Source organism: Panthera leo, chromosome C2 (assembly GCF_018350215.1).
Source record: "Panthera leo isolate Ple1 chromosome C2, P.leo_Ple1_pat1.1, whole genome shotgun sequence".
NCBI classification, from domain to species: domain Eukaryota; kingdom Metazoa; phylum Chordata; class Mammalia; order Carnivora; family Felidae; genus Panthera; species Panthera leo.
The window spans coordinates 120,401,441-120,422,099 of record NC_056687.1 but is presented as its reverse complement, the minus strand read 5'-3'; the positions used below and the strand labels follow the sequence as shown (position 1 = coordinate 120,422,099).

At 39.1% G+C, this 20,659-nt stretch overlaps 1 protein-coding gene across 2 annotated transcripts in view; it reads left to right on the top strand.

Moving 5' to 3' along the window:
* The first annotated feature begins 6,732 nt into the window (after positions 1-6,732).
* Positions 6,733-20,659, top strand: part of LOC122229476 (U2 snRNP associated SURP domain containing) — a 53,645-nt gene continuing 39,718 nt past the window's right edge. The window contains exons 1-4 of one of the 2 annotated variants that reach the window (XM_042954640.1): positions 6,733-6,928; positions 15,520-15,564; positions 17,006-17,137; positions 19,436-19,534. In XM_042954640.1, coding sequence (XP_042810574.1) covers positions 6,884-6,928; positions 15,520-15,564; positions 17,006-17,137; positions 19,436-19,534 — 321 coding nt within the window. In that variant the 5' untranslated portion in view covers positions 6,733-6,883. The remainder of the gene's footprint in view (positions 6,929-15,519; positions 15,565-17,005; positions 17,138-19,435; positions 19,535-20,659) is intronic. The other variant, XM_042954639.1, reaches the window with a different exon arrangement.

Sequence of the window (20,659 nt, the reverse complement as noted above, 5' to 3'; positions counted from 1 at the left end):
CTGTGAGTTCGAGCCCCGCGTGGGGCTCTGTGCTGACAGCTCAGAGCCTGGAGCCTGTTTCAGATTCTGTGTCTCCGTCTCTCTGATCCTCCCCCGTTCATGCTCTGTCTCTCTCTGTCTCAAAAATAAGTAAACGTTAAAAAAAATTAAAAAAAAAAAATAAGACAACATTTTGTTAAGGTCCTCATTCTCCTCTCTGAGCAACTTCTAGTTAACTCCTGGGAGTTTGTCCCAGAGTTGAAGTGTTGAAATTGAGACAGATGCACCCAAAAGTGTACAGCACCCTTCATGAGGTCTTCCCTCTCCTTTTCTGCAGTGCCAATCTTCTAAGCTCTCCTAAACCACCTCTGATAAAGATTTCATTCATTAACAAATACTCAGTGAGTACCTGCATGGTGCTTACTCTGTTCTAGGCACTGCAGATATAGCAGCAAATACAACAGGGTAAAATTTCAGTCCTCACGTATGACATTCCTATTGTGACACATTTGTCCCCTTTATGCCCTGTTAAGTCCTTGACAATAGAGACCTGTCTTACCCTTCTTCGCTGGAACCATACCCACTGAATTCCCCAGTAACAATTTCAGAACTCAGTTGGTTTGAGATGACTGTATTTATTATGACCCTTCCCATGGGATCTGATGGAATCAAAGCTGTGCCTGCCAGCCAGGGGACAAAATACAGAAGCAGAAAGTTCACTTTAGATCCTGTGGTGGACTGAATAATAACCCTCCAAAGAGGGTTGCATCCTAATTCCCAGAATCTGCAAAAGCATGTTAAATTACATGGTAAACGGACTTGTGGATGTGATCAAGTTAAGGCTGTTGAGATGGGGAGATTATACTGGATTGTCATCGCAGGCCCAGAGTGATCACAAGGGACCTTATAACAGGGAGGCAGTAGAATTAGAGTCGGACAGAAGATAACAAGGATGGAAGCAGAGGTCAGAGAGGAGAAAAGATGTTATGCTGCTGGCTTTGAAGATGGAGAAGAAGGCCAGGGAATGTAGGTGAAGTCTAGAAGCTGGAAAAGGCAAGGAAAAGGATTCTCTAGAGTCTCCAAATGAACACAGGCCTACAGGCACATTTTAGACTTCTGACCTCCAGAACCATAAGATAATACATTTGTGTTGCTGCTATAAGCCACTAAATTTGTGGTAATTTGTTACATCAGCAACAGGAAACTAACATAGATTTCTACATGTCCTCCCTCCAGTTTGCCCTCCTGGCTGCTCATTCTTTCTGCTGCACAGAGCAGAACATTTCTACTTTGTTCCCTTATTTTTCTAAGTCATTGAGATGTGCTGGATTTTCTTAACACAAGCCTATAAGTGTTTCTCTAACCATCTTGTCTCACCATTGGCATTGTTTAGCATATCCTCAGAGTCCTCAGCTTTTCTATGAGAATTTAAAATTCTGTATTTTCAGTTCCATGGTTAGCTAAAAAAATTGTATAGAATTCAACTCACAACCCAAAAGTTAGCCTCTTCCTGATAAGAACACTAAAAGCATTCTCATTAAAGTCAGGAACCAGACAAGGATATCCATTAGCGCCACTCTTACCTTATTATTCTGGAGGTACTGGCTGTTATTACACAAGAGAAAAACAAAAAGATGGGGGGAGGGAAGGGACAAGAGGAGGTAAACTTGCAATTATTTACAAATGATATGATTGTATACCTAAAAGAGTAAGACAGAAAAACTATACAAATAATAAAGGAATTCAGCAAAGTGACTGGACACAACATTTATGTATGGTAATCACCATATGAATAACGATTACTTAGGACATATATACATAATGGAAAAACAATCTATTTGCAGTAACAACAGAAAAGATAAAACAAATTAGAATAAAATAATAAGAAATATACAAAGCGGGTATGAAGGAAACAGAACAAAACTTGAAAAAGAAGAAAAGTATGCCATATTCTTTGATAGAAGACTTACCATGGTAACAATAAAGCCTTTCGTGTTTAAGACCACTACAGTTGGACTTCTGTTATTGGCAATCAAGTGAAATTGATAAGGGAAATAATCTTGTTTCATTTTCTCTTCATAACTTCATTCTTCACTCAATCTTTATATTACTTGGTGTTGTCTTTAGGATTTCAGTCTTCGTGGGGATATGTAGGCTTCCCCCCAGCAGAAGGCAGGTCATAAGTTGAAGCCTGATCTCCCTGTGTTCCAAGCCAACGCCACCTTTAGACTACCAGGTCATAGTCAGTGAGGACTCCCTGGAGATGTTGCCCTTTGCTAGTTGTCTCAACTTGCCATGGGCACCGTCAGTACAGTTTTGCCACAAACACCCATGTACACACATATGCAGTCACTCACTGAGGAACACCATTTCCAAGATACCCCATCTAGATCATCTTAGGTTTTCTTGTTGATAAAACAATTGTCACATGGTAGCATGCTAATGGTAATCTTCTCACCAGGATCATAGCTAAAATAGCAATTTTTATTATCTTGTAAGTGTCACGAGCCCATTCTTGGGCTGTATGCTTGTTGACACCATTTATACATATCTCTTATTTCTTAGGCATTTTTAGTTAAAAAAAAATTTTTTTTTTGATGTTTATTTATTTTTGAGAGAAAGAGAGTGCATGAGCAAGGGGCAGAGAGAGATGGAGACACAGAATCTGAACAGCCTTCAAGCTCTAAGCTGTCAGCAGAACCTGATGCGGGGCTCAAACTCACAAACTCACCCAGGCGCCCCAGGCATTTTTAGTTTAAAAAAACATGCCACTGCTAAAAAAAAAAAAAAAAAAAAAAAAAAAGCCACTGCTAATTACTATTGTCAAAAGAATTCTAGATACCATCAGTAAGTAAGTTGGTGGGGGAGGGTAGAAAAGGGAGAACCTGCTATTACCACTGAAATCTTGTCAGGCTAGCATGCTCAAGTGGGGCAGACAATCAAGTTTATCAGAAAGAATCTTTAATTTCACACAGAACACACCCTCCTTGAAGGCTATTCCCTGACTATTCCTAGAAGCAGCTGGGATGTCTCTTAACAGAAGAGCTACGTCTGATTTTAGCTGTTCTTTTCTCCCTCTTATCTTCTTTTTTCAAAGCCTGGCACATGCTGGAAATTCAATAACTGCCAAATAAACAAATGGATGGGATTGTGTTTTCATCCGACTCTATCCTGAAGTCTAGACAGGAGGGAGAAGCTGCTTGAAAAATTCCGGAGAATGAAAGTGCCACTAAGTAGGAGCAGTCCACTGGCACCCTACGGCAGATTTTGGCTTTGGGGCAATCGTTTGTAAGATCTCTGTCTTTCATTGTGTGCAGTGGTAAATGCTGCTTTTGTTTCAGCCTCTCCAATCTACGCCACACCCCCCCTTGTTTTAAAAGAAATTTAACATTTGGGAGGTCCTAGGCACTGAGCCTTTTGTACTTAATGGATAAGTCATTCTCATTGGTGCTGGGGGAGGGAGTATTAAATGTTTTGTTTATCACCACTAGTAAGACTTAAATTGTGCATGAGGATTAGAAAACTCAAATGCCTACAAGCAGGTCAGGTGTGGGGCATTTGTCTACAGTGTGTGTGTGTGTGCGCGTGTGTATATGTGTGTGTGTGTGGTGAAGGCATGGTGAATTACAGTGTGCAGCTCCCTTCCCAGAAGGCCCTTGTGGCTCACCTCCACTGAATTGTTGCCAGACTCCCATTTTTCAAGAAAAGCCGGAAACCCTGAGTATAAAAGAATAAAATCTCCCAATTTGAAAATGCTAGCTCAAATTTCAAAGAAAAAATCTCCTTGGTTGAACCAAATAAAACACCTCTGTGGATGGCATCTGGCACTATTTTGGAATCTCTGTTGAACACAGCTGCAGGGAGAACAGATGACAGGTGTGGGACTAGAGACCCAACACAACAGCCAGAGACAAAGAGCCTGGTTTTAGTGTGATTGTAAAAAAGTAGTACTAATTGTAGTAAATTCTATGATTTTCTTACCAGTTATGTGTTGTCCCTTGGCAATAGTAATTGTGAATCTAAAAATTTCAGATTCTGTAAAATTCTATTTGTATGATTCATGCTGTCATCCTCTTTAATTTGTGGTTTGAGTAATAGGGCCAATTTCATGACGTATATGTGTGGAGGACAACTTTGCTCATAACCATGATTGTGAGTTTTTTAAAGTGTACTTAATTAGGCCTTAATAAAGGCCTATGTATTACTTCCTGTCAGGTCACATTTGTCTGGCTTCCTCTGGGATCTTACTGTATGAAAAAGAAGAGAAGGAGGAGGTCTGTGTTCCCTTACTTCTAACTCTTTAGGAGTAGAAATTTGGCAAAAATTATTTTTGTGAGAAGTAGAACTTTGAGGATTTTAATGAACAGCATGCAGTTATTCACTTTATAGTGATAAAGTCAGCCTGCAGCATGTCAGAACATGATGAGGTACAGCCAATTCCAATCCTTCTTTCATTTCAGCTGATTTCACTTTCTAACCCTAGACTGTAACCAATTAAGTGTGATGAGCATTTGGGGTGGGAAAGTATAGATTCCTATGGAAACAGAAGCAGAGTCTCTATCTTAGGCTTGATGGGGAAGGGAGGTCTGTGAGACTTCTTGGAGGAAGTGACATCTTTAGTAAGAGTGTAAAATTGATTCACTTTCAATTAGAGGCCAGGGTGAGGGTGGGGGAAGTAGAAGCCCAGAATTAAAAAAGTGTGACAAAACCCGAGATTGGAAATAAATTCAATTGGACTGGAGGTTGCAAATCATTCCAATTTAATTTCAAGGCATAGCACTTTTCACTTTCTGATCATGTCTTGTTTGCTCATTTATTTACTGTGTGTTCTGCCACCCCCATTCACCCACCCAGAACAGGAGCTCTAGCCTGCTGATCCCTCAGTGCCCAGCTATACGACAGTTAATCTTTCCTGAGGCCTGCCATGGGTCAGATCCTGTTCTCAGTGCTTCCCTCATGCACCCTACCAACCTCCCTTCCCTCTCCCCCCAACACCAACCAGCAGACAAAATTTTACTTCTTCAGAGTTGGCTCAAATGTTCCCTTCTTTGTGAAACCTCCCCATCTCTTTACAGCACCCTTACTCTCAGAATTACTGCTTTCAAAGTTCCCACAACTATTGATCCTTCCTTGTGGCATCAGTTTAATTCTGCTCTTTCTCTCTCCCATTCGTCATTAAGTTTTAAAATCATATGAAGACAGTGATTTTTACTTGTCTCTTTAAACCTCTCAAAACTTTGGGCAGGATTTTGTACACAAAATTGGGCTCAAAAGTATTTCAAGTAAATGAATTAAGGAGAGAAAGTGATGACTCCTTCCCTTCCTGCAGTCCTAAGAGCAATTTTTTAAAACTAAAAATCTGACACCACAGCCCTACCTAACCCTATTGAAGCCCACTCTTCATCTTCAGACTAGAATTCTAACTCCTAAGCATGCTGCTCGCTTCAGGGCCCTATGTGAAATTGCTCCCACCCATCTCTCCAGCCACAACCCTCTCTATACCTCTTCTAATAAAACTTGACTGCTTATGGTGGCTACACAACAGGCTGTACTGATTCATGTCACCAGGCTTTTATTTCAACTACTCCCTCTGCCTGGAATGCCCTTTCCATTTTTCTTGACTGGCTGGGTTCAGGCATGACCTTCTCAAGCAAGTTTTCCTTCTTTGAATACAGATCCTATTAAGAACTTAAAGAAAGGAGGCGCGTGGGTGGTGGAGTCCGTTAAGCATCCTACTCTTGATTTCTGTTCAGGTCATGATCTCACGGTTTGTGAGTTCGAGGCCCGCATCAGCTTCCGTGCTAATGGTGTAGAGCCTGCTTGGGAGTCTCTCTTTCTCTTTCTCTCTCTCTCCCCCTTCCCCGCTTGTGCACACACGCTCTTTCAAAGTAAATAAATAAACTTAAAAAAAAAAAAAGAACTTTAAAAAGATATTAAGTACAGAAAAGTTTATGGTCTCCTCTCCATTTGTGATTAAAAAGGAAAAGAATACTAAACCATGAAATATTTTATTTTTAATTTTTTTTGAAGTTTATTTATTTTGAGGGGGGCAGAGAGAGTGGGAGACAGAGAATCCCAAGCAGGCTCTTGCTGTCAGCGCAGAGCTACTCGGGCTTGAACTTGCAAAACCCCCAAATCATGACCTGAGCCAAAGAAACCAAGTCGTGTCCTTAACGGACTGAACCACCCAGGCGCCCCCATGAAATGTAATTTTAAATGACACACAGCTTACATGTATGCTAGATTTAGAATACTGTCTACTTATGCTTTTCTCTCACTTTGCCTTTGTCTGCATGTACCCAATTGTAGATACCTCCAACAGTCTATGGGATAACTCCACTGTCAGATTCTCAGTTTGAGTCAAATGCTCTTTTTCTTCGCTTTCCAGGCACCGTTCTATCTGAACGCAACGTGCAAATTCCAAGTTTGCCTTTCGCACTGTGGTGTAAGCTCCAGAGGTGGCGCAAACACCGTCTTTGGCCAAGGAATGCGAGACCCCCCTGGCCCCCCAGTCAGCTCCCTAGCTGACCAGTGCACATCTTCTTTAAGGAGCCGTTCCCTCCTCACCCACGAAATTCAACTGGCTCGCACCTACTAAGGGCTGGCGCCTGGAAGACAAATGAAATATCAGCCAGCCCTGAAAGTTAAAAAAAGGAGATTCTCTAGATTCCTGGACCGTGATATACAACAGGCAACCGAAACTCACAAAATTCAGCGGAGTGGGCGGGGCCGGGGAAATTACTGACACCGGAAGTCAGGTGGCACAGCTCCGCCCGAATTCCCTATCTCGGCAGTCGACTATTCAGCCTTGAAGGCGCCTCTGGCGGGCTCCGCTGAGATCCACTGTTTCGGCGTTCGACTCGCCCGTGCTGCTGCGGCCGCCGAAGGAGGGGCAAAACTCAAGATGGCGGACAAAACGCCAGGCGGATCTCAGAAGGCCAGTTCGAAGGTAATTTCTTAGAGGACTTCATAAGTCAGTGAGTTTATCACTGTCATCTGGGGCCTACAGACTCTTCTGGCCAGCGGGAGGAGATTGGGGTGGGAGTCCGCGTTCTGGTCACTACGGTAGGCCCGGGCGCCGACGCACTGTGGTGCGCAGGTTGAGAGGCCTGGTGTCTCCCCTTAGTCCTAGCCTGGATTTGGTTGGAGGCTGGCGGGCCCACGGCGGGTGGCGTGAGTAGTTCGGCCTGCGTTTGGCACTGGAGGGAAATCCGGGATTGAAACTGAGGTCTGAAGCCGTGAAAAAGCGCCCCTGTATCCCTGTTTGTGGCGCTCTAAGGCCGCCGGACAGCACCTGGGAGAGGCGGGAATCTCTTCCCGGTGCTTAAGTGTTTGCCTCTCTGTCCTCGGTTCTTTGGTCCTAGATTTCACACGCTTCCGGCTTCCTTCAGTTTACCTCAAACCCTCTCCAGGGAATAAATAACATCTAGGGCTGCAAGTTGTGAGGGGAGGACCAATGGTGGAAGGACGCGGGGTGGGAAGTGCAGAGGCGGGAGCAGTTCTCCTTTGCAGAGCTGCCTCACCAAGGTTAACGCTACGCTCTACACGTGGTCTTGTATCACTTACGAGGAAGTATAAAATGAGCGCTCCTTTTGAGGGTTCACTTTCAAGAGCTCGGGATCCCCTGCATCTCCATGTTGTGTGTTCTTCCTTCCATAGACTTGGAAGCCACTTTAGATTATTAAATTGATTTTGAGTTAACAGGGAAACGTGTGCACATACTGTGAAACCATTGAGCTGTACAAGTAGTTTAGCAGCAGTTAGGTGGTGGTTACCATCAGGTCTTAGTTGCCGTCTTGGGCCGATCACTGATTGTTTTTTTGCTTTGAGTTTCTCAAGTCCAACACGATATTAAAAGTAGTAAGTACTGCCTGAAGTAGTTCTTAAGCTTTTGATGCCAATACAATAAGTTGTGTAACAACACTTAAAGGTTCTAGGGACTGTTAAATCTTGCAGACGTGTATGATTATAAGTTGGTTATTAGGAAATTAAATTTACGGTAGACGGGGCGAGCCTTAGTTCTGAGAAACATAACCAGCACATTTTATACCTGCTTTATCAGTTTCTAATAAATAGAATCTTTGTGCCATTTTGTGGATGATGTTTGTAATTAGCTCGTAACTAGTAATGGCTTTAACGGTCAGCCTTTAATTTTGTAGAAACTATGGTTAGAGGGCCAGTTTTGGCTGTTTTACATCCCACTTTTACTCCTTGTCAGTTTCTTCCTTCCCAGTACGTTTCCTGTCGGTGTGGAGGGGAATAGTTGGGTACATCACTCGGGCCACTTAACAGATTCACAAAAACAGGCCTGCTGTTAGGGAACTATTGGGATAGTTCGAGCATAAGCTTCATGATTTTAGTTTGTTTTCAAAGTCGTATTTTAAGTATCTCCTATTTGAGGTTTTGGATACATTGAAAACATTTTAATGTGTATGTTCAGGCTTCCTCCTAAAATAGCACTTCTCATGGTTGTGAGGGAGTAGCTGTTTCTATAAGTAAATTGTTGGATCTTCCAGTAATAAATCTTTTCAGTTTATATATTGCTTTAGGTTATCATTAGTTCATGCTATTACGAGATTCTCTACCAATGTCTGTGAAAGGAATCAGGGTATCTCAGGACTCAAAGTATATCGGTGTAAATTTCCCCATTAGTATGGAGGGCTGTACGATGCAGTTAAAGATTATGGATTTTGATGACAAGCAAAAGACCTTTGGGTTCAAATCATGACTTCGTAATTAATTGTACTTGTCTTATTAAGGCAAATTGCTTAAACTCTTGCACTTCATTTTTCTCATTTGTAATATGGATGTAAATCTATTTTTTACAGAGTTGATGTAAGGATTAAGTGAATTACTGTCAATAAAGTACATAATAAACCTTAGTTCCTTTTTCCCCTCTCCTTTTTGTCCTTAGAGGAAATAGAAAGTACTTACTTTTCAAAATGTTGTATAAATTCGAATCCTAAGATTTTAGAATCTAAGTCATCAACTATCATATAATGATGCCCAGATTGCTGCTTTCTATTTCTCACACAAGTGCTGAATTTATTGGAGAGAGTATCAGATCATTTTGGCTAATACTATAGTATTTGGAATTTCTAGTCTTGATCTCTGTGGTTTGGTTTTCCTTCCTCTGGCAGAGCAGATGAGTGACCCATTCTACAGTACAAATGGAACGTACAGCTTCTTCTGTTTCTTGCTCATTCTTTGGTAGTTAAATTCCCATTGATATAGTTCAGGATGCCTGTTAATCATGTTTCTACACATCGAGGAGAGTGTTAATTCAGATATGTACAAGGGAACGGAATGTACAGCATGGTAACTATGGTTAATACTGTATTGCATATTTGAAAGTTTCTAAGAGTAGATCTTGAAAGTTCTCATCACAAGAAAAATTATGCATGGTAACATGTTAACTAGGCTTATTGTGGTTATTAAGTTGTATATCTGAAAATAATATGATGCATGTCAATTGTACTTTAATAAAAATAAATTAAAATGTACGATATGCAGGATTTTGATGGCAAATTATTTGATGTATCTTAATTGTTTCCTATGCATTTATTTCTGTTTATCACCAGATGAAAATACTGCTTTAAAGGAGAGGGGTGTTGGTGCCATGTTGTAGCTTGATTTTGGGAGGAGAGACCATAATCGTTTCCTTAGAAAATTGTTAGACGCGTTTCCTAGGACTTTAGTTTACAAAAATTAGTGTATTATTTTGATTTTAAGGATTTTGTTTGCTTGTTCAGCAAAATGAGGATAGGCAGAGAATGCGGTATTTTCTTTCCTTCTGCATTTCCTGTGCTGGTTACACTTGCTAATATAGTGCAATTATGCACCCTTTTATTTCCCTCTGTGACAGGTTTTTTTTTTTTTTTTTTTTTTTTTTTTGCCATAGTGTAAAAAATTGGGTTAGGTAAATTGAGCAGGTAGAGCATACTTCCTTGGACTTCCTTGGCTTCCTTCGACGTTTACTGCTGAATTGTTTAGAAAACTGTTAGGATTGCTGATTAACAAAAGTATTTTACTTCTTTTTTTTTTTAAACTTCTTTTTTTTCTTTAATTTTTTTAAAAATTTATTTATTTATTTTGAGAGAGACAGACCACATGAGTGGTGGATGGCTAGAGAGAGAGAGAGACGGGGAGAGAGAGTCCCAAGCAAGTGTCCACACTGTCAGAGCAGAGCCCGATGTAGGCTCGAACTCACAACTCACAAAACAGTGAAATCATGACCTGAGCCGAAATCGAGAGTTCGACACTTAACCAACTGAGCCTCCCAGGTGCCCCAAAAGTATTTTGCTTCTAAGAAATGAGTAAAATGAGGTTACATTCAAGGCTTGTGACCCTTAGATATTTATTACTGTCTGTGTTCCTTTTTTTTTTTTTTTTTTTTTAACACTCTTTTTGAGAGAGAGAGTACACGTGCGAGCCAGGGAGGGGCAGAGAGAGAGGGAGACAGAATCCCAAGGAGGCTCCAGGCTCTGAGCTGTCAGCACAGAGCCCGACATGGGGCTTGAACTTGTGAAGGGTGAGATCATGACCTGAGCCAAAGTCGGATGCTTAACTGACTGGGGCGCCCCATGTGTACATTCTTTTGATGGTATCTGAAAATATGTAAGGTTTCGATATGGTGAAACATTCTAAACAAAACACAAACCTTGAAAATTATGTTCTTCATGGTTTGCCATTTTTAGTTTAGAGTGAAACTTTATTATGTTATGATTGTAACTTTATCTTAAAATATAAGGTGGATAGTTCAGTGAGTGGAAGGTTGTCTTTTTGAGGGGAGAGTGGAATTATGAACTTCCATTTTCTTGGTTGGTGCTCTTTAGAAACTTGAGTATTTGCAGCTCTGGTGCTTGAATATGACTCGATATGGCTTTTAAAAATTCTCATCGGATTGATTTCTGAAAGTCCAGTTTTAATTTTCTTTTGGTTTTTATTCCTGAAGCTTTATTCTTCCTGGAATGTAAACTTATGGAAGATACTCATTTGCCTTAGAAAGAGAGGCTCATTTGGTATGCAAGTTGAAGACTCCTGCCTCTCTACCACTTTTTTACAAAGAGCATCATTTTTTAAAAATAAAAACAAAAACTTGCTACAGGATATTAAACTTGAAAACACTAATGTTATAGATAACTTGTCTCTTATACTATCATTAAGCTTTAACATTTTATTGCAGACCAGCCGTGTGTTAGATATTTTGCTGAAATAACTTTTCAAAAAGGAAGATGGTATTTGCCAGTAGCATTTGATGCTGTTTGGTCCTGTTAGATGTCTCTTCCTTGAGGAGTTAAAATTTTTTACTGGCCTTTCCTCAGTTTGGCCTGATTACAGGACATTCAAAATGTTCTTAAAACTTTTCATGTATTGATATGGTTTTGGATGTAATTTTAAAGATCATTTCATGGGGTACCTAAGTGATCCAATCCGTTAAGCCTCTGACTTCAGCTCAGGTCATGATATCACGGTTTGTGGGTTCAAGCCCTGTGTCAGGCTCTGCGCTGACAGCTCAGAGCCTAGAGCCTGCTTCTGATTCTGGGTCTCCCTGTCTCTCTGTCCCTCCCCCACTTGCGCTCTGTCTCTCTCAAAAGTAAATAAACATTAAAAAAATTGTTTTTTTTAAATAGAGATAATTTCAGGTTTGTTATTTAACTTTATCATATGTGGTACATGTCTCAGTGATCTTATAAAGTGTTTTTTGAGAGGTAGACCTTAGTTTAGTTAGCCTTGGGAGAGTGATATTAAAATAGGTACTTGCTACACTTGTTAGTGAGTGGACAGCATAGTATGTTGACAGTGGAGTGTAACTTAATTTTGTTGGGTACGTACTTGTTCCTGCAGGTTAGGTCAACAGGTATATTGAGGCTCTGTCACTTGGCAGATCTTGTGCTTGACTTTGAGGAAGAAAACTTTAAGTAAGACTATACAAACTGGGGAGCATGCTGTTTAGTGAAAAAAAGTCAACACATAATAGTACAAAGCAGAAGTACCTAAAAGTTTAGAGACAGAAGTGACTGCTGGTTAAATGGAGGGTGGCAAGGAGGAGACTTGAAGAATAGAAGAATTTGTGTTCTTTTGAACAATAAGCAGAGGTTATAAAGAGATGGGTAAGGTAAAGAAAAATCCAGGAAATAGATTCGTAAATAGTCTCTTATTTAGCCAGTGCATAGGGCACTTGCATAGGGAATAAAAGTTGCTGAGATGCAAAGGTAGGTTTGAGATAAATAGTGGAGATTTTGAATGCTATGAGTAAAATTGGAAAGCCATGGAAAATTTGAGGCAGGAAAGAGATTATTGGGACAGACTTTAACAAGGATCTGGGAGTGAGGAGGACCAGTTTAAAGATTATTGCAGTGCTCCTGATAAATTTTGAGGATTGTTTCAGAAATCTCACCTCAGATCTTCTCTGGGAAGCTTTTCCTAACAACTTCGCCACTCCCATTAAGATTTACCTTGCCCCCCTGTGCTTTTGTGGCCATTGTTTTACTTGACTCTTTTATTAGCTCCTTAAGACAGGAAGTATGTCTTATTTTACTTTATAATATCTCTACTGTAAGACATAGTACCAGGAGATAGTTGAATTAAGGGAAGATCTAGACCATAATGGTGTGTTTAGAAAAGAAGAGTCCCCATGGGAGAGCTGTATTAGAAGTGGGATGAACAGAATTTGACTCACGTGATTATGAGGGGATAAAGGAGTCCAGGATGATTCTGTTATAGGGCTGTTGCTGGCCAACACTTATTGAACAGTTATGCACCAGGCACTGTTCTAAGTATGTACTTTACCTGTTTTTGTCCTTCACAACAATCCTGTGAGGCAGGGTGCTCCTCATTTTACAGATGAAGGAAGTAGGGCCAAGGTTACAAAACTGGTAAGTGTTAAAACCAGGAAGTCTTATTCCAGAAACTGCTCTTAAAAACATTTTACTACTTCCATATTATGAGTGATTGAGAGATACAATCCAGTATCAGACATAAGGCTGATAGGAGAAGCTAGTTTGGAAGGAATTTTAAATATATTGGGTTTGAGGAGCTTGCAGACATTCAGGTGAAAATAACCAGGAGGTAGTTTGAGAACAGATTGGAATCCACCCGAGGTACTAAGGTCAAAAATAAGGAATTAGAAGTCATCTCAGTGCAATAAAGGTGTTGATATGCCACCTATGGAGAGATTGTTAAACTTGTGGAGATGCAAGTTGTTGCTTTAGAAGATGAGAGGAGAAAAGACATTTTAGGAGTCAGTAAAGGGAATGGAAAGCTCAAGGGGCAGAATGGCAGTGTTGGAGGAGTGTTGCTGTGGCTAGCCTGCTGAGTTGAACCAAGTTTTTATTCTCAGCCACTAGGATGTAGTGCCATATGGTATAGAATAGTTAGTTTCACCTTTTAACTCCTTAGCAATCATGAGAACAAATGATCCTTTTTACTTTTGGGTGTTCTTGCTGTCTTTCATCACATCTGTACTATCTGCTTTCTCTATCCTGAGATAAATTTCTCCTGTGTCTGCTTCTTTATTGTCTCAAGCTTCCCTTATTCCCTTTGATTTCTTGCTTTTGGGTCTTTTTCATTTGGATGAAGAATTGTGCTGTAGACCTCGGAAGATCTTGAAGCATCATTAATTTGTTGTTTTTCAGTTAAAAAACATAAAAACCAAACTCAGGACAAATGGTAGTCAGTTCTAGGTTAGGAAGAGGGAAGGTCAGCTTCTGTAGTAGCATTACATTTACTGTTTACTAGGACCATTAGCTTTAGAAGTTGGTTATTCTTTTTAAAATCTTATTAAGTACTGTTTGTATATCTCTAACTCTTCTTAAGTCTAAAGAAGTTCCATTCTGAATGCAGTGTAGTTATAGCTCCATATCAGTGGGAAATATCTGGTTTGCAGTAAATGTGACCAATGCCATCTTAGGTTAATTGAAATCAGCTAATGCATCTTCCTAAGCCATGCTGTTATTTTTAAGTCCTAGAAATGATTTGAATATGGTGGCATAGAAGTTTAAATAGCGCTGTCTTATAAGGTCTTGAGTGTTTACTTATGTGGGTGAACTTTAGAATTATTTTTGGTAACTTTGTCCCAATGCAAAGATTTCCCTTTGGGGTATTGAGCTGTTGAAATTGCATTGAATATATAAATAAATTTGGTTATAATTGACATTGTCTTAATAATGTTTATTCCCATCCAGGAATATAATGAGTCTTTTCAAAAGGTAACTTGAATAATTGAAGCCTTCTATAAAGTTTGTGTTTTCTTCACCTGGGTTGTGTACATTTCTTTAGTTGGTTTCTAGGCGTTTTCTGCTTATTGTTACTATTGTGATTAGGATACTATTTTTGTTACCTACTAGGTTAATATAGTATATTGGCAAGCAGTTAAATTTTTTTTTTAAATGTTTATTTATTTTGAGAGAGAGAGAGAGGGAGAGCTAACATGCATGCTCTCACATACCCTTCTGACTCTGCAAGGGCCAGAGAGAGGGAGAGGGAGTCCCAGACAGGCTCCTACTCAGCACAGAGCCTGATGTGGGGTGTGATCTCATGACCATGAGATCGTGACCTGAGCCAAAATCAAGAGTCAGATGCTTAACTGACTGAGCCACCCAGGTGCCCCTCTTGGTTTCACTTTAAGCGTTTAAATATATATAGAAATAAGTCAAATCTCATTACCTAATACCTCGCAAAATAAAAACAGCTCAGTGACAGAGTTAAATTCTGGGACTCCTAGTAAAAATTTCAGACAGATATCACATGTTATTTAGTTAATAGTCTTGCAGCTTGGCTTTTTTGTCTTTAGATGCATAGTGGAAAAAAATAATATTGTATGCTGTATATAATTTGATCTGTAGATCAGTTAGGAAAAATATGAAATTTTACCAGTTGCCATTGTCAGGAAGTGCCATTATTTGAAGACTGAACTCCTGTGCAACAATCAGCAACAGTGGCATGCCGAATTAGGAGCAGCCCCCATAAAACAAGTTGTAAATGGTGGCCAATTGTGGATTTGATAATAGGGTTTTCTTTTTCTTGAACTATTTGTGCAGTAGCATTTGTACCTTTTACATTCAGGGTTTATGTGTGGATTTTCTTGTTATTAGAATCTGCTCCTTAAATGACTGGGTAGTTGGAAGGAGGGGAAGTTTCTTTGCTGTATAGCAAGATGTTGCTGTTCTGTCAGTGTTGTGGCAGTAAACAGTGTATCTTATGACTTGGGAAGAGCTTTTACACAAAAATTCTGTTGTAAAATAGTGGTTAGTTTTCCAGTCTACAGTTTAAAAGGTTTAACTATGCTTCAGAGATATCCCACTCTCATTTACATATTTTGGCCTATATGCTTCCTCAATTTTAAAGAATTGACTTGCACATTCATTTTGGGTCACAACCTTTTTATAAGTCATAGATTGCCTTTGGTTTTATTAGCTGAGGAGAAATTGCTACAAGTTTGGGAAGATTAAGTCTGTATAACCTGAGGCACCCTTGTTTTGTTAGCATAATATATTTTAGGATCATTTAAATACTGACTTTCTTTTGTAATAATTGCAGACCAGATCATCAGATGTTCATTCATCTGGATCTTCAGATGCACACGTAAGTGTAAAAGGTGATCTTTGTCTTCTTTCTCTTTTCCTTCCTTCCTCCCTTCTTTTTTTCTCTTCCTCCTTTCTTCCTTCCTTCCAGCTCTATACCCAATGTGGGGCTCAAACTCATGACCCCCAGATTAAGAGGTACATGCTCCACCAGCTGAGCTAGCCAGGTGCCCCTTGTCTTTTTTGTTAACATTTAATTTCTCTCTGTGTATATTCCTACGTTTATGATTTTTTTTGATAAATAGATAACAATTATATTCTATGTGTCCTTTTCTATCATGTTTTTAGCTAGGTGCACTCTTTTTTGTGTGTTCTATTTGCACAAGTTGGCCCCCACAGACCATGTTAGAAACCAAGTATATATTGCACAAGTATGTATATGTGCTTATAAAGTTCTGTACATATACAAATGTGTGTACTTGTACATTGACTATGGTTTGCATTATACACACTTGTTCTTTTCTCACTGCACAATAAATATACCTATTGGAAATCCCCGCAAGTCAGCAGTCACAGCTCTAATCTGCTGGCATCATTCCATAGGGGAAGGTACAAATTATTAAGCTGTTTCTCTATTGATGAGCATATACCTGTTGAAAAGCTTTTTGATATTTTGAATAATTCCTCAGTAAACATTCCTTTACATGTTATTACAGCAGTGCTCAAAATCTGGTTTCAGACCCTTGGGGGTTACTGAGAATTTTCCAGGGGCTTTGTGAGTTCAACTATTTTAAATAATACAAAGATAATATTTGCCTTTTTCATCATGTTGACATTTGCATTAATGGTACAAAAGCAATTGATGGATAAACTGTTGGCATCTTAGCATGAATCAAGCCAGTGTTGTCAAAGTGGACCAGTAGTCATTGTATTCTTCCCCACCTGGCACAGTAAAAGTAGAAATATGCTAGTTTCACTTAAGAATGTTCTTGATGAAGCAGTAAAAATTATTAATATTTTGTCCTTGCCTATGGGTCTCTGTAATGTTCTGTATGATGAAATGGGAAGTACGTATAAGGCACTACTGCTTATCAGAGTGTGATGTTTGTCTTGAGGAAAAGATAATTGCCAGATTATTTAAGTTGAGAAATGAAAACTGGCTCCTTTTTTCATGGAATACCGTTTTTACTTGAAGGAACAACTGACAAACTGGTTAATCAGACTTGGGGGTTTGGCAGATATTTTCTTGAAAACTTAAGGGAACAGATCTGTTACTTCAAAGAAAATAATTATTTGTTGCTGATACAAAATTTGAGCTTTTGGGTCTAAGTTAGAATTTTTGGAAACTTTTAAGGACTTTTCTGATAAAATCAATAGTGATATTAAGGGATGAGAGTTTTGATAGTGTATAGTGAAATTTGTCACTATTTGGACATTTGGGTTATTTGTACTTTTAGTACTACATATGTGATTTTTAAAAACTCGTTTTACTTTTCCTGAAGATGGATGCATCGGGACCCTCAGATAGTGACATGCCAAGTCGCACACGACCTAAGAGTCCAAGAAAACATAATTATAGGAATGAGAGTGCCCGTGAAAGCCTTTGTGATTCTCCTCATCAGAATCTCTCAAGAGTAAGTGTTGATAAAGATGAGAAAAGATTAATGATTTTAATCTGTCTTGATCAAATTTGGTAGTTGAATATTTTGGTACTGGTTGTTTCATCTTGCACTATTTGGAAATAGCATTCTTTGTTGTGTTTGGGTTAATGATAAACAAGTTCATGTAAGGAAATGTTTTTTGTAGCTAATATGTGAGCTAGATTTCACTTAAAATTTAAAATTTTATTGAAAAAACCAAGGAGTGTTTTTGATATAAAATGGTTAATAGTCAGATTTATTGTTCCTCCCTTATAACATTTACTGAACCAAGTGCCACATGACAGTCACTGGAAATAAACAGATGATTAAAACACAGTTCTTGCTCTTGGAGAGCAAATAGTCTTGCCCTGGGAAGTAAACAGGAACAGGTACTGTTCACTCTGGTTAGTGTAGTGCCCAGGGCAATATGAGAACCCAGAGAAGGAACTTCTTTACCATATGTATCTGCAAAGTGTTCTCACGCTCTTAGTCTTTTCTATTTCAAATAATTTTTCTTGTGATTAAATTTGGGATGCTAATATATTAATAAAAATAAAATTTGGAAATATAATAAGACAGTTATCACCAGCCAATATTAAAATTCGTAACACTTAATTTTTCTTGTTTAATGTTTCTAAGCATAAATATATTTTCATGGATGATTGTATTTCTTTGTGTAAACATTCCATAATTTCCTTAACTATTTTTCTGTTAAGTGTGTAAATTTAGCTCTTAGGATATAAATAAAATTGGAACCCTTCCAATTTTTTTTTTTGTAAAATTATGGTTTTCATTGAATTTGTATGTAATTTTGCTGTTTGAACTTCTTTTTAAATGTTTATTTATTTTGAGGGGAGTGAGAGAGCGTGAGCAGGGGAGGGGCAGAGAGAGAAGGAGATAGAGAATCCCAAGCAGGCTCACTATTGTCAGTGCAGAGTCTGATGTGGGTCATGAACTATGAGATCATGACCTGAGCTGAAATCAAGAGTTGGACACACTTAACTGACTGAGCCACCCATGCACCCAGCCATTTTGTGTAAACTTTTGAAGTTAAAACCATAGATGCTGGGGTACCTGGTTGGCTCAGTTGGTTCAGTATCCAACTCCTGATTTTGGCCCAGATCATGATCCTAGGATCCTGGGATCAAGTCCTGTGTCAGGCTCCACACTGAGCATGGAGCCTGCTATGGATTCTCTCTCTCCCTCCCTCCCTCCTGTCCTCCCTCCCTCTCTCTCCCTGTCTCTCCTTGTCTCTCCCTCTCTCTCTCTTCCCCCTGCCAAAAAATTAATAAATTTTTAAAAAGTGCCAAAAAGTCCCCAAACAAATCCAGAGATGTTGAATGATGAGCAAACATTTTTCTTTCTACTTTGGGGAAAAAAATTAGTTTGAATCTATTACTGAAACCTCATTTTGACTTTGGGGTTATAAACGGTTTTATTTTTTTCAGTGACTTTAACTTTAAAATAGTTTATAACATTTTACTCTTCCATTTTGCTTCTCTCAAGGTCAAGCCTATTTAATAATCAGGAATTTGATAAAGTCTAATTTGTTATTGGTTAACTTGTCATTTTGGTAGGCAAGAGTGAAACCTTTGGATTTTAGTTACAGATTGATATTTTAGGTTGTATTTAATAGACATTCCTCTTAAGTTCATGAATCAAAGTCTAACATTCAAATGAATAACTGAACAGCTAAAGGTCAACAACAGTTTTACTTCTGAAATCTGAAATTCTGTGATTATGTTTATAAAAACAGTGTTGTTGATGAAGAATGAGTTAATTTACTGAATTATAAAAGGAAGTGATGTGATGTAGTACCTGAAATGGGGGTTATGGATGGTATTTAGATTCTTGCTACTGAACTTTGGAAATACATGCTGCCTTCTCCCTATTTGAATGTCTGTTTTCCATCACTACTTCTTTTCCTCAGAATCATCTGTACTTTTTCTCAAGTGCTTTTCCAGCAAGTAGGTTGACTGAGTAGTAAGCCTTGGCGTCTCCCTCTCTGCTTTATTTTACCTTTTTAAAAGAAAATGGCTTTTGTGTGTTACTGACCTTGAGTTAGCCAATGAAGACATACTTTAAGGAATACTTTACATCAGAATCTAGCCCAATGGAGCCACTTGATGCTTAAGAGTAGCCTCAGCTTTTCTGCTTTACGGTGAAATTTCTTTTTTAAAAGTCATCTAATCTGAAGACTTGATTACCACTTGAGAGCTGTATCAGTTGAGTTATAGGTAGCATTAAGAAATGTGTATGTAGTAAATGTATGCTTTTTACTTCTTTTCACAGCCTCTTCTAGAAAACAAACTTAAAGCATTCAGTATTGGAAAAATGAGTACAGCTAAGAGAACTTTAAGTAAGAAGGAGCAAGAAGAATTAAAGAAAAAGGTAATGTTTAAATTGCATTTTGAGTTATCCTTGGAAATGTGTCTAAATAAGTGCATGTACAAATAGAGAAATGCTTTTGAAAGTTTCTTGACCTCAGGGTATTCTCAGTTCCCACCACCAAGTCAAGTCTGTAACACAGGGTACATTCAGAGGAGTCTAGTTTGTATCCCTGTCCCCTCCACCATTTCTTATATGTAAGTTTTGGTTATTCTCTGGTCTGTTCTTTTTGTATAAGTAACTCTGTATAAATATATACTGTACTCCTCTTTCCTAGACGATCAATAATATGCTATATACAGTGTACTTTCTGCATTTTGCTTTTTTCACTTAACATATCTCAGAGGTTACTGCAGGTATATTGAAATAACCTTTTTAAAAAAAATTGTTTTTAATGTTTTTATTTATTTTTTGAGAGAGAGACAGAGTGTGAGTGGGGGAGGGCATAGAAAGAGAGGGAGGCACAGAATCCCAAGCAGGCTCCAGGCTCCGAGCTGTCAGCACAGAACCCGATGCGGGGCTCAAACTCAAAAGCTGTGAGATCATGACCTGAGCCAAAGTCAGATGCTTAACTGACTGAGCCATCCAGGTACACGCCCCACCCCCCACCCCCCCCTTTTTTTAATAATACCTGTGTAGACATACATTAGTTTATTCATTAAAATTCTGTTGAGGGCATTTTTATTTTGGTCTTTTGCCATTACAAATAGTGCTGTTAATGGATACTGTTATGCATGTGGTTTTTTTTTGCTAGTTTATCTTTGGGGTATATACGTTTAAAGTTCATATATTTTGAGAGAGAGAGAGGGAGCGTGCGCATGCACACTGAATGGGAAGGGGCAGAGAGAGAGGGAGAGAGAATCCCAAGCGGGCTCTCTGCTGTCAGCATGGACTCTGTGGGGCTTGATCTCATGAACCATGACATCATGACCTGAGCCAAAATCAAGTGTCTAACACGTAACCAGCTGAGCCACCCAGGCGCCCCATTGGGATATATTTCTATAAGTGAGGTTACTGGGTTGAATGGTAAATGCCTAAATGTAGCTCTGTTGGGTATTGTCAGATTGCTCTCTCTAAGGGCAGAGCCATTTTGCATCTCTGTCCGTAATGTATGAGAGGTTGTGTCCC